This window comes from Chlorocebus sabaeus, chromosome 5 (assembly GCF_047675955.1).
Source record: "Chlorocebus sabaeus isolate Y175 chromosome 5, mChlSab1.0.hap1, whole genome shotgun sequence".
Taxonomy (NCBI): Eukaryota; Metazoa; Chordata; class Mammalia; order Primates; family Cercopithecidae; genus Chlorocebus; species Chlorocebus sabaeus.
This window is the reverse complement of record NC_132908.1, coordinates 54,228,308-54,242,100: the sequence shown is the minus strand read 5'-3', so window position 1 is coordinate 54,242,100 and position 13,793 is coordinate 54,228,308. Positions and strand designations below refer to the sequence as shown.

At 42.7% G+C, this 13,793-nt stretch overlaps 1 protein-coding gene across 7 annotated transcripts in view; it reads left to right on the top strand.

Annotated features, from left to right (window-relative positions):
• The window catches only part of PSME3IP1 (proteasome activator subunit 3 interacting protein 1), a 32,532-nt gene extending 21,008 nt beyond the window's left edge, over positions 1 to 11,524 (top strand). For all 7 annotated transcript variants that reach the window (XM_007993425.3, XM_007993420.3, XM_007993419.3 and 4 more), the window contains 2 exons: positions 899 to 963; positions 10,550 to 11,524. In XM_007993425.3, the coding sequence (XP_007991616.1) occupies positions 899 to 963; positions 10,550 to 10,767 (283 nt within the window). In that variant the 3' untranslated portion in view covers positions 10,768 to 11,524. The remainder of the gene's footprint in view (positions 1 to 898; positions 964 to 10,549) is intronic.
• The last annotated feature ends 2,269 nt before the right edge of the window (positions 11,525 to 13,793 follow it).

Here is a 13,793-nt window from a genome sequence, read left to right as displayed (position 1 = left end):
GGTTCAAGCGATTCTCCTGCCTCAGCCTCCCAGGTAGCTGGGATTACAAGCACACACCACCACGCCTGGCTAATTTTGTATTTTTAGTAGAGACGGGGTTTCACCATGTTGACCAGGCTGGTGTCAAACTCCTGACCTCAGGTGATCCGTCTGCCTTGGCCTCCCAAAGTAATGGGATTATACAGGTGTGAGCCACTGCTCCTGGGCTTCCCACGTAACTCTTAAATGGAACCTGCTCTGCACTTCCTGCAAGAAAATACCAGGTAGTACATACACACAGTAATGTCCCAGTCTTAGAGGTGACTTCAGTATGGTCATGTTGAACACCACAAACTAGATGTTATTTTTTGATACAGACAGTATTTGTTTAGACTTATATTTCCTTTTGCCAGTTTCTTTGTTCCCCACCTCTTCCTTCTGGAATTCCTTCCTTCTGGGATCATTTCTTTCTTCATTGAAATACATTCCTTATACGTTCTTTTAGTGAAAGTCTTCTGGGTGACTCTCAGAATCTCTAGCTTGTCACTAAAGATGTTTCCTTCAATCTGTAATTACTAAATGTTTGTCATTTATGAACATGTCTAAATATTCTTGAAATCCATCTATAGTTCTAACCAATTTGAGTGATAAAGGTGGCCAAGAATCTGAAGTTGAAGTGATGTTTGAAGATACAGTGCTTTATTCCCTGGATTTGTCAGGAGTTTAAATTGTCTTTATGACTAATGATGCAATTGGAAGGAGATTAAGAATCTGAAATGAATACTTTTCATTCATTTTTATCATCCCAGCCTCTTGAGACTGCCTAAGACACATATAAATAGTTATTGGTGTTCCTGATTCCCTGAGCTTTGATCTGCAAGATTGGACATGGCTCAAATCACCATGTGTTTTGTTACAGCTCAGAGAGTGGCCACAGTGTGAAAAGACTGAAACCGGACCCTGAGCCAGATGACAAGAATCAAGGTGGGTGGCAGCCTTCATTACTTCCTTGTACTCAGAATACACATGAACCACAGTAAAGGGCTGTAATGCATTGCATCTGCAAATCAATGCCATTTCCGTCTTCAAGCAAGCCTACCTACACTTAATTTACCCAACTTTTTTATGCCAGGCGGGATTTTATACCAGGCAGGATTTTATACCTGCAAAAGTTATCATATTAGAAACCAGTGAAACTGATCAATGAAAATAGTACTCTCCCAGGAATGCTTACCAGGCTCTGGTCATACCACCTCTGCTCACAAAAGGTTTTTTTCTGTTTCCCCCAAATATCAAGTTTCTTGATTTCACCTGGCTTGCTACCAATAGGAGGTAAATACCTGGCTCCTGCTCACTGTTGGATTGGATTGAGCCTAGAAGCTTAATACAGTCTCCAGGAGTATACTTCTTTGGTTTTTACCTTTATGTGATGAAATCTGCCTCTGTATTAACTGGCAAGAACTTGTAAGTGAAGGTGAATGTTACTGGGGCTGGATTAGGGGTGAGAAATTCAAGAGTGTGTTTTCAGTTTTATTCTTACTCCATGTGGGATTGAGACTCTGAACTAAATTCCATCAATCAGCAGGGCTTTACATTAATTTGTCTCAAAAAAAATGATGCTTTTTATATGCATCTACTAAGCACCAGTGGTGGTGGTCTGTTGCTGTTATCCTTTTGCTCTAGAACCTACTTTTAAAAAAAAGAGTGTGGGGAAAAAAAAAGTCTGCCATTACCATGTCCTCTTCCATCTAGTTCTCCTTAGAGGGAAAGAGAATTATACTTTTTTTTTTTTTGAGACAGAGTCCCATTCTGTCGCCCAGGCTGGAGTGCAGTGACCCAATCTCAGCTCACTGCAACCTCCACCTCCTGGGCTCAAGTAATTCTCCTGCCTCAACCTCCCAAGTATTTGGGATTACCGGCGTGCGCCACATCTGGCTAATTTTTGTATTTTTAGTAGAGATGGGATTTCACCATGTTGGCCAGGCTGGTCTTGCACTCCTGAGCTCAAGTAATCTGCCTGCCTCAGCCTCCCAAAGTGCTGGGATTACAGGAGTGAGCCACCAAGCCCAGCCATATTTCTTATGTATCTATCAAGAGCTGTTCTATACATGTGCAAGCAATTGTAAATATGTATTTTTTAAATGCTTTATTATGGATAATTTAAGCAACATTCAGAAGTTGGGATAAGTATAATAAACCCCCATTACCAAGCTTCAGTGATTTTTTTTGTTTGTTTGTTTGTAAGCTATCCTACAGGGAAGAGCTTCAACAATTTTTTTTTTTTTTTTTTTTTTTTTTTTTGAGATAGTCTTGCTCTGTCACCTAGGCTAGAGTGTAGTGGGGTTATCTTGGCTCACTGCAGCCTCTGCCTTCCTAGTTTAAGCAATTTTCATGCCTGAACCACCCAAGTAGCTAGGACTATAGGCATGTGCCACCACACCCAGCTAATTTTTGTATTTTTGGTAGAGATGGGGTTTCACTATGTTGGCCAGGCTGGTGTAACTCCTGGCCTCAAGTGATCCACCTGCCTAAGCCTCCCAAAGTGCTGGAATTACGGGTGTGAGCCACCACACCCAGTCAGCAGTTTTTAACACATAGCCAATTTTATTTCATTTATATCTCTCAACTGTAATATTTTGTGACAATTCCAGACATTATCATTTCATTCATAATTCTTAATATGTGTCTCTAGCAAATACAAGTTCTTATTTTGTTTCTTTGTTTTAACAATTGCAATACCATTATATTAATAATCACAGGCCAGGCGCAGTGGCTCATGCCTATAATCCCAGCACTTTGGGAGACTGAGGAGGGCAGATCACCTGAGGTCGGGAGTTCGCAACCAGCCTGACCAACATGGAGAAACCCTGCCTCTACTAAAAATACAAAATTAGTCGGGCTGCTGGTGCATGTCTGTAATCCCAGCTACTTGGGAGACTGAGGCGGGAGAATCGCTTGAACCCGGGAGGTGGAGGTTGCCGTGAGCCATTGCATCGAGCCGAGATTGCACCGTTGCTCACCAAACTGGGCAACGAGAGCGAGACTCCGTCTCAAAAAAAAAAAAAAAAAAAAAAAATCACAATAATTACCAAATATTATCAAATATTAAGTTAGTATTTTCTCCAATTGTCTCAAAAAAAAAATTTTTTTTTTTAAATTATGATCTTGGCCAGGTGCGGTGGCTCACGCCTGTAATCCCAGCACTTTGGGAGGCCGAGGCGGGCAGATCACAAGGTCAGGAGATCGAGACATCCTGGCTAACACAGTGAAACCCCATCTCTACTAAAAATACAAAAAATTAGCCGGGCGCGGTGATGGATGCCTGTAGTCCCAGCTACCTGGGATGCTGAGGCAGGAAAATTGCGTGAACCCGGGAGGCGGAGCTTGCAGTGAGCGGAGATCACGCCACTGCACTCCACCCTGGGCTGTTAACAGAGCGAGACTCCGTCTCAAAAAAAAAAAAAAAAAAAATTATGATCTTAACAAGGACCAGACATTAAATTTGGCTACTATGGCTTTTTTTAAAAAAAGTATTGAAGTATAATTCACATACCATAAAATTCACCCTTTAAAAGGATACAACTCAGTGGTTTATATTTTTAAAAAATCAGTTGACCATAAATGTGTGGATTTATTTCTGGACTGTCTTCTTCCACTGAGCTATATGTGTCTATCTGTATGCCATTACCACACAGTCTTGATCACTATAGCTTTGGAGTAAGTTTTAAAATTGGGAAGTGTGAGTCTTCCAACTTGGCTCCTGTTTTTCAAGATTGTTTTGGCTATTTGGAGTCTGTAGAATTTCCGTATGAATTTTGGGATCAGCTTGTCAGTTTCTGCAGAAAAGGCAGCTAAGATTTTGATACAGGAATTGCTGGAATCTGTAGATTAATTTGGCAATGTTGCCATCTTAGCGATAGGCTAATACACCTTTTAATTTGAATTTAATCTCTAAGTTCTTCCTTTCTAAGTTTATATTTTGTTTTCTTTGCATTTTATTTGTGGAGAAACTGGGTCCTTGTTCTTTAACATTTCTCTGGCTCTACATTTTACTGATGGCATCCCCATGCTGTTTCCTGCTACCTTGTGTTTCCTGTAAAATGGTAATTTGATCTGGAAGCTTGATCAAGTTGGTTTTTTTCAGCAGGAATACATTATATATTGTTTTTATACTTTCATTATTAGTAGTATTGTAATCTAACCTACTCTGTTCATTGCTTAATTCAGCAGTTATTATATGTTGGGAATCATTGCATAATTGGACATAGAGCACTTCCTTGTTGCTTTTTAAGGCTGTGTAGTATTGTATATTGTATGGGTATATCATTTATCCCACTTTTTAATTGATGAACACTTAGATTGTTTCCATTCTTCCCCTGTTCTGGTGTTTCAGTAATAATCCTACACGTGCATAATTTTTCACATGCACAGATCTATCAAGTTAAATACTTTGAAGTAGACATGATAGGTCAGAGAGGATATACATTTGTAATTTAGGTAAATATTCTCAAATTGCCCTTCAGTTAAGTTATCCCAATTTATACTACCTTCAGCATTTTTGGAATTTTTCACTGACATCTTTTTAATAAGCAGGAAACTTGCTTAAATAGGATAAATCTATACTGTATATGTATATACACACACATACACACAAAACTTCATAGGAATATTTTTCTTTTAATTAATTTTTTTCAGAGATAGGATCTCACTTTGTTGCTTAGGCTGTAGTGCAGTGACTATTCATGGATGCAATCATGGCACACTACAGCCACAAACTCCCAGGCTCAGGCGATCCTCCCACATGAGCCTCCTGGGGTTAAATGCGCTTGGCATAGGAATCTTAAATGTATTTCCACAAGTAAGCTATTTGCTCACTATATGGTACTTATTTCCTGGTAGGAACTATACAAATGAATCAATGGAAAGGAAAATTGTGTAGCTTCTTTGAACTATCTCAGGCAGACAATTGTGTTTTAGAGCCATCTTTTTGTCATTCCAAATCCCTTCTTCCTACTCCTGTATTCTTGCAACAGAAACTAGGCAGGAAGTGTCCTCCTTTGCTAGGAATTAAGGCCCCACAAGAAGAATGCTCCCTGAAGCTTGCTTCAGCCCTGTCCTTAGCAGTGGGAGGATTTCCTCCTTGGGCCCCTATGACTCTGATAGAGATTCAGCCTTTCCCCAGTGAAGACTCTGAACTTAAGCACTGAGCAGAGCCAGTGAATGCACAAGTTGGCCCCATCTACTCCCAAGTCACGCATCTGTCTGAATACTAAGAACATTCTCTATTAGTAATTTTCTGTGTTAATTTAGTATGACAATGTGGTCCTGCAAATGCAGAAGCTGGCAGGAAACTTCACCAAATGGGTGAGATCAGAGGGCACCATTTTGTTCTCTTTGGACAGTTAACTGCTTTTGGAATGAAATTTGTCAGATTTGCAGTCTCTTTTCTTTCTTGAAACCTCCTAGATAATTGGGGTATTTGGTTTTTTTACTTAAACTCTTCTGATGCCACAGTGGTTCAGATTCCTTGATTATATTTCTGTAGCTAACTTCAGTCCTTCCGTTAGGCCAGTTCTCTACCCCCACAGGCACTCTGACTTTCATCCTTCTTTTCTATATAAAATAGACCTTTAAATTCCATTCACCCTTGAAATATGGTCATGTGCTACATAACGACATTTTTGTCAATGATGGGTGCATATATGATGGTGGTCCCATAAGATCATAATATCGTATTTTTACTGTGCCTTTTTCTATGCTTAGCTACGTTTAGATACACAAATACTGACCATTGTATTACAGCTGCCTACAGTATTCATACAGTAACATGCTGTACAGGTTTGTAGCCTAGGAGCAATAGGCTATATACCATATGGCCTACATGTGTAGTAGGCTGTACCATCTAGGTTGTATAACTATGATGTTCACAATGATGAAATTGTCTAATGATGTATTTCTCAGGCCATATTCCCATCATTAAGCAGGAGTGTCTATACTTGATAAAATGAAGTACCTCATTCAACAATTTCACATAAATTAGTTTTCTAGGTAACTGATCTGTATACCCTTATAAGGTTTTTTTTGTTTGTTTGTTGGTTTGTTTTTTTTATTTTGAGACAGTCTCGCTCTGTCCCCCAGGCTGGAGTGCAGTGGCGCAATCCCGGCTCGTTGCAACCTTCACCTCCCAGGCTCAAGTGATTCTCCTGCTTCAGCCACCCAAGTAGCTGGGATTACAGGCGTGTGCCACCACGCCTGGTTAATTTTTGTATTTTTAGTAGAGACAAGGTTTCCCCATGTTGGCCAGGCTGGTCTCGAACCCCTGACCTCAGGTAATCCACCTGCCCCAGCCTCCCAAAGTGTTGAGATTACAGGCGTGAGCCACCATGCCTGGCCGGTTTGTTTTTTTTTAAACAACCAAATTTTTCTAACAGAATGCTGAAAGTATCATTCTATATGGTATACATAAGTACTGCAATGTATGTTTAAGTCATGAATGGTATAGTTTGATGTTATGTTCCAAATGTTAAAAGAGCATCACATTTTTATACCCGTTCCTCCCAAATTAGCCATTTGCAATGAAACTGTAAACTGTCTGACACAGTTTCTTGCATTCTGATTTCTGACCCTTGTGGATGCAAGCCTGCTCTGAGCCAGGCCTTGTGCTATATGGCCTGGGGGTGGAATGGTGATAAAAGAGTGCTTGCCTTCAAGGGGCTTACAGTTAGTGGAGAATACAAACAAGCAACCCCTCTTATCTTCTGCATCCTTCTTAGCTTTAATACTGAGATGCTCTTGGGGTTACAGAGATAAACGGGACTGTTCCTCCCTAGTTTAAGTGCTCAGGATGTTCTTTGAATTTTTTGTGTTTGCTTTTTTAAAAAATTGTCTACCCAAGCACGGCTGCATTTTGAAAAATTGTCTGAATTGGTTATATATGCACATAATAAAACATTTAGGCCAGGCTAGGTGGCTCATGCCTGTAATCCCAGCTCTCTGGGAAGCTGAGGCGGGAAAATCGCTTGAGCCCAGGAGTTTAACCTGGGCAGCATAGTGAGACTTATGTTCTAAAAAAAAAAAAAAGAAAAAAGAAAGAAAAGAAAAAATTCAAAAGGGACAAAAGAATGTGGAGTAAAAAGTAAGTCTCCCCCGTTTTCCAACCACTAAGTTCATTTCCCCTGAGCAGCCACTGCTACCAGTTTTTTTTTATTGTTCTCAGACACTGACATGCGTATACATGGGCATGACCACTTTGCCCCAAATTATAACTTTCACACACTGTCCTGCTCCTTGCCTTTTTCATTTAGCACAATATCTTGGGGATCATTCAATAACAGTACACACAGAGATGCTTTCTTCTTCTTCTTCTTCTTCTTCTTCTTCTTCTTCTTCTTCCTCTTCCTCTTCTTCCTCTTCCTCTTGTTCTTCCTCTCCTTCTTCGTCTCCTTCTTCTTCCTCTCCTTCTTCCTCTCCTTCTCCTTCTCCTTCTTCTCCTTCCTCTCCTTCTCCTTCTCCTTCTTCTTCCTCTCCTTCTCCTTCTTCTTCTTCTTCGTTCTTGCTCTGTCACCCAGTTTGGAGTTCTGTGGTGTGATCATGGCTCACTACAGCCTCAATTTCCCCAGTTCAAGTGATCCTCCTACCTCAGCCTCCTGAGTAGCTGGGACTACAAGTGTGCACCACCACACCTGGCTAATTTTTAAAATTTTTTGTAGAGACAGAGTTTCCCTGTGTTGGCCAGGCTGTTCTCAAACTCCTGGGTGGCTCAAGTGATCCTTCTGCCTTGGTCTCCCAAAGTGCTTAGATTACAGACATGAGCCATTATGCCCAGCTACTTTATTCATCTTAGTGGTTGAATAGTAGTCCATTACTTAACTAGTCATCTGATGGACATTTTGGTTGTCTGTACTCTTTTGCTACTGTAAACAGTGCTGCAATGAATGTTCTTTTATGAACATCATTTAAGTTCAAAGAACCTTGCCAAATTTCTCTGTACCCCCTGAACAGCATACGAAGTTTGCTGTTCCCAACACATTCCCTCCTAATACATTGTTTATCCCCTTATGTTTAAAATTCATCTGTTTCTTTTTCTTTGAGTTGTTCATGTTTTCTGTTCACTTTTCTATTTGGTTGTTGGTTGTTTTTTTAACAGATTTGGAAGAACTCTTAGTATTTTAAGGAAATTTGCTTTTGTGATATTGCAAGTATTTGCTCCTGCCTCTTTTATCGCCTTGCTGTATCTCTGTAGCCATTGTTGGCTTTCATTTTACTTTTTTCCATCTCCATGTTTTAACATTGCTTATCTTTGGCAGCTTCCTTTTCCCTTCTTAGAGCTTCTTGCACAAACAAGCAAATGCATTGATCTGAACTTTGTGTGCGGGCCGTTTGATATCTCTTCTAACTCCTCAGTGGTATTGTTTGCTTACTCCTGGTTTCCTATACTTGGAACTGTGTGTTCTCTTCACATTTACTTGAGGTGTCTGGGCAAATGAGGTATTAGTACATCTAAGGCAAAACCCTAGAAGGTAGTATGCTTGTCAGCCTATGGCAACAAAGTATGAACTTACTCTGCAGTGAGCTCAGGTTAACATTTTAGTATATTCTCTTTTGATTCATGTTTAGTTTCACATTTTCTGCCTTAAGCAACCTGCAGCCTTGCCAAGTCATTTGGCTTTCCTCATCAGTAAAATGGGGACAATGCCTATACCTCAGGTTGTAGTGATTAAATAAGGCCGGAAACATTTCAGGGAAGAACGGAAGGGCTGGAGTAGAGTTCTTAACTTTTTCTTTAGTCTTCAAGTCTTGCATTTTCTTTCTTTCTCCTTCTTTTTCTTCTTTCTTTCTTTTTTTTTTCAGACAGGGTCTTGCTCTGTTACCCAGGCTGGAGTACAGTGGTGCCATCATAGCTTACCGTAACCTTGAACTCCTGGGCTCAAGCAATTCTCGCATTAGCCTCACAAGTAGTTGGGACCACAGGCATGCACAACTACACCCGACTAATTTTTTTTTTTTTTTTTTGAGGCGGAGTCTTGCTCTGTTGCCCAGGCTGGAGTGCAGTGGCGTGATCTCAACTCACTGCAACTGCTGCCTCCTGGATTCGAGCTATTCTCCTCCCTCAGTCTCCCTAGTAACTGGGATTACAGGCACACATCACCACGCCCAGCTAATTTTTTGTACTTTTAGTAGAGATGGGGTTTCACCATGTTGGCCAGGCTGGCCTTGAACTCCTGACCTCAAGTGATCCACCCACCTTGGCCTCCCAAAGTGCTGGGATTACAGGCATGAGCCACCACGCTCGGCACCGTCTAATTTTTCAAAACATTTTTTCGTAGAGACAGGGCCTCACTGTGTTGCCCAGGCTGGTCTTAAACTCCTGACCTCAAGTGGTCCTCCCATCTCAGCCTCCCAAAGTGCCAGGATTATAGGCATAAGCCACCATGCCCAGCCAAGTCCTGCATTGTCTAGATTGAGATCTTTGTCATTGAGGTGGCAGAGTAACTGTGGGTTTCCTGTAAGAAAAACAGTCCCAGCTCCTAGGTGACATTCTGCATGGCCTTAAAATGTTACCTGACAGGCTTCAGTTTTCTCATTTGTAAAAGAACACAACTGGAAAGCAAAGGTTGTGTTAAATTGGTTTCTGAATTGCTCCTCTCTCCTATCTGGGAAAAGCGGCCCTTCTTAATAAAGAACGTTATTCTGGTGAGTCCTTCTAAGCCTATTCTAGTCCAGGGGGCTACCCGATTTTTTTAAATGTTTAAAAAGGGCCAGGCGCGGTGGCTCACGCCTGTAATCCCAGCACTTTGGGAGGCCGAGGCGGGCGGATCACAAGGTCAGGAGATCGAGACCATGGTGAAACCCCGTCTCTACTAAAAAATAGAAAAAAATTAGCCGGGCGCAGTGGCGGGCGCCTGTAGTCCCAGCTACTCGGGAGGCTGAGGTAGGAGAATGGCGTGAACCCGGGAGGCGGAGCTTGCAGTGAGCCGAGATTGCGCCACTGCACTCCAGCCTGGGCGACAGAGCGAGACTCCGTCTCAAAAAAAAAAAAAAAAAAATTAAATGTTTAAAAAGAAAAGAATGTTATTTTGTAGCTGATGTTTGACCTTGAAATTGTATCTGTGCTAGCTGGCTTATTGGTCAGTAAATAAGGAATGGCGTAATATGCTGAGAACTTAATGGAATTGTTAATATTGCTCACAGTGTCTCTCTTAATCTGTCTTCAGATTCTCACGGCTGTGTGAGCACGGGGAAATCAAAGCACTCTAGGCTGCACTCCAGAGTAGCTTGTTCTCCAGCTCAGATTTGATGGGGGACAAGAGAGTGTAGTCAGGCTCTGGAGTTAAAAAGACCTTGATTCAAGTCTCAGCTCTGCCCCTTTCAGAAGTCCTTTCACCTCCTGGAGCCTCCCTTCCTCCTTCAGTTTCCCCACCTCTTAGGGTGATGATAGTATTGGCTGCATAGTGTTGTTCTGAGGCTTCTCTGTGGGAAAAGCCCGCGGTACAGTGCCTGGCACATAGTAAGTCAGTCCCCAACTTTGGAAAAGGGTGACGAAATGACAGTCTTTCACCTTTTATTGCAGAGCCCTCATCCTGCAAGTCTCTCGGAAACACTTCCCTGAGTGGCCCCTCCATCCACTGCCCCTCTGCTGCAGTCTGTATCGGCATCCTCCCGGGCCTGGGCGCCTACTCTGGGAGCAGCGACTCCGAGTCCAGCTCAGACAGCGAAGGCACCATCAATGCCACCGGAAAGATTGTCTCCTCCATCTTCAGAACCAACACTTTCCTCGAGGCCCCCTAGTTTCTCTGTCCTTACACAGGGAGCTCCTCCCCAAGGGTAGATTGGACCGTTCATGCTGCCTTCGGGCATTACATCCCTCAAAAAAAACTCCTTTGCCTGCATCCTGTGCACAACATGACATTTTTAACCAATCCAATCTAAAAATGTGCCAGAATCCACCTGTGGCCCGAATTGTGTTTGGTTTCTCTTTCTACTGCAGTGTACATGAGCAAACCTGTCCTGCTGCCACTTTCCTCACTGATATTGGGAGGAGGGCAAGGCCCAGCCGAAGTTCCACTAAAAATGCCCTAGGAGAATAGGCACCGGCTCGCTTGCCAAAGGGTTTGGGTTTTATTGCTTTCTGTTTTTTTCTTTTCCTGACAGCACAAAGAAGTAAGGGCAGTTATTGGACAGGTGTTATTTAAACATTCTATTGTAGGTGAACGTGTTGTTTGGTTCTACTGCATTGTGGAGCATGCGGGGGAAGAGAACTGACCCAGGTGATGAAATGGAGCCCTTCCCTGGAACTAACCAGTCCTTGATGTTGTGTGACTAAGTAAAGATGATAAACCCCATCTGATGGGGGTGTCACTTCACACTCGGCATGCATTGTGAAAGCTTTCCGTACCCTTGGCCATTCTCTCTCCCCTCTTTATCCAACCCCATTTATGCAGGAAGGGACTGCTAACAAGAAAGCTTCCATCTCAGACCTTTTCTCTGCCTGGGAAATTATTTTATGTTTGTTTTTGAAATAAAGGATTTAGTTTAAGATTCTAAATTTTAGAGAAACAAACATAGGCCTTGTTTACTCATAGCCAGACATCAGAACTGTGGGTAGGTATGTTAAGGAGATGACTTATTTCTGGCAGCTCCTGGAATCCTGATATTGTAAACGAGTGGGACACACTTGCATATTGTGACTGTTCTACTGAGGCCCTTCTCTGTTTAATGCACATTATACTTGTGCTTTTCACTGTGGAATCTATTTCTAACCTAAAGGTGCTGCCCTAATACTTTTCTTTGCTGCCCCTGCTGCTCTTTTTCCTTTCCAAAAAGCAACTCTGAGGCCATGAGCAGCCAAAAACTAGAGGTGCTGCTCCACCTTGTCTCATAAAGGGAAACGGGTTCATCCTTTGGATTCTGGAGGAGGGAGAGGGAGATGGTTTGGAGGCCTCTAGGAAAGAGATAAGATATGAGCTTTGATGACAATCTGTAGGCTCTCCTGCTTTAGAATAAGCGTGTACCATTCTTTATCCATTCCCCTTGTTCCTACGTCAATTGTTTTTACTTTCTTGGGTGTGAGACTGAGTGAGACACACACAAAATGTGTTGACACTGTGATGCCGGCAGGCAGAGCAGCTACTGACTTTGAACGTGGGCAGAGAGGCCCCTGGATCTCATCCAGCCCACTCGTTTTCCCCTTCCAGTGCAGTGACACTCCGGTGCCCGTTGGCAGATGGCGACTTCCCTGCACCCATAACTGATGCTTTGTGAATTCTTCCTCCTTTTCAGAACTACTCTGTGCTAATTGTTCCTGACTGCCAGTATGGGCGCGTCAGCTCCATCCTAACAAACAAGATGTTTAGGTAAAACTGTGTAGGCACCTTCTGCTTCTCTGCTTCATTGTTCCTATGATAGTCGTGTTGTTATTACAGCATGTACCCAAAACAGCCTCACATTGTTACAGGAGGCAGGCTAGGGCATCAAGTCACCATCTTTATGTGGCTTGAGTCAAGCCACATTACTGTACCTCATGGCCTCTTGATGTGGAAAGAAGTTGACAAAAGGTTGCAGGGTTTAAAAACATACATTAACATGAAAGCTAATAAACCTGTCAGAGAACAAGATCTTGTTTTTCCTCTACTGAATATTGTGCTTCCAACTCTCCCCGTGTCTCTCAGCTAGATTGTGTTGAGAAGGTTGAGTGAGACTCCAGACTGTGACTTATCTTCTGGTGTCTCAGGAGAGACTGAGAATCACTGGTGATCGTTGCATCATATTCCATTGTACCCATTAGCACAGAGCTCTGGAACTGAAACAGAGCTTCTGTAGAAACCACAGCTAACAAAGCAGCATCTGATCTGACCAACAGAGGAAGCAGCCTTGAAAAGTATCTAGTGTAGACTTGAAGTTCAAACCCAAAGGAGAATAGAATAAACAGGGCTGGAAGGAAACACTGCTTTAAACCATAAAGTGTAGTACTCCTGCCTTAATAATTGGGATTTTATAACTGGGTAATTACGGGACAAAAATGAAGTTTGGCATGGGTTTCTTTAAGCTCGCTTACTTTGTCCTGAGTGGTTGGATTCTTATAATTCTGCAACCATGTGAGGGAGAAAGCTAATAGGAATCCTACTGCCACCTCTATTTGGGGAGGATTATCTAGCTTGTGTCACCTAACTGGGTGGAGAAAGTGAGTGTGATATTCAAAGCATCTATTTTTCCATCTGTAAAAACCAGGGAAGCTGATGTGACTAGACCCAAAAAGGTGGCTGGCTACCTACTTGTGTATGTCTTCCCTGAATCTAAGGATGCAAGAGACTGAGAGCTGGCTCCCCAAATTCAGAGGGGTGGGGTGGGGGGTGGCTTCAGCTTTTTTCAGGATCATTCTATACTGGGAGTCAGGAGCACCTAAGTCGGGTGACTTAGTGCCAGGCATCCTCATTTCTTTCACTCTAGCTCCTGAGTTCTTCCTGTCTGGCCACCTCCTTCCCACCCAAGAGAGGAGCTTCATTTGCCTAAGCCCTTCCCCGCTGTTTCTGCTGCTCCTCTCTGGGAACTCAGCCTAGTTCCACCATAGTGGTTATGAGTTAGGAGCCAGCTGTGACTAGCTGTGTCACTGGGGAAGGTTAGTGTTACCTCTCTGGACCTCACTTTCCTCCCTGGTAAATAGGAATAACACCACTAACTTCCTAGGGAGTTAGAGATAACCTAGATTAGGTGCTAGGTGTGCGGTATCTGACACACAGTGTTTAGTAACTGGTGACCACCCTCAGTGCTGTTACCATCAGCCCTCCCTTGTTTCTGGGTGGCGTATCCAGAGCCTC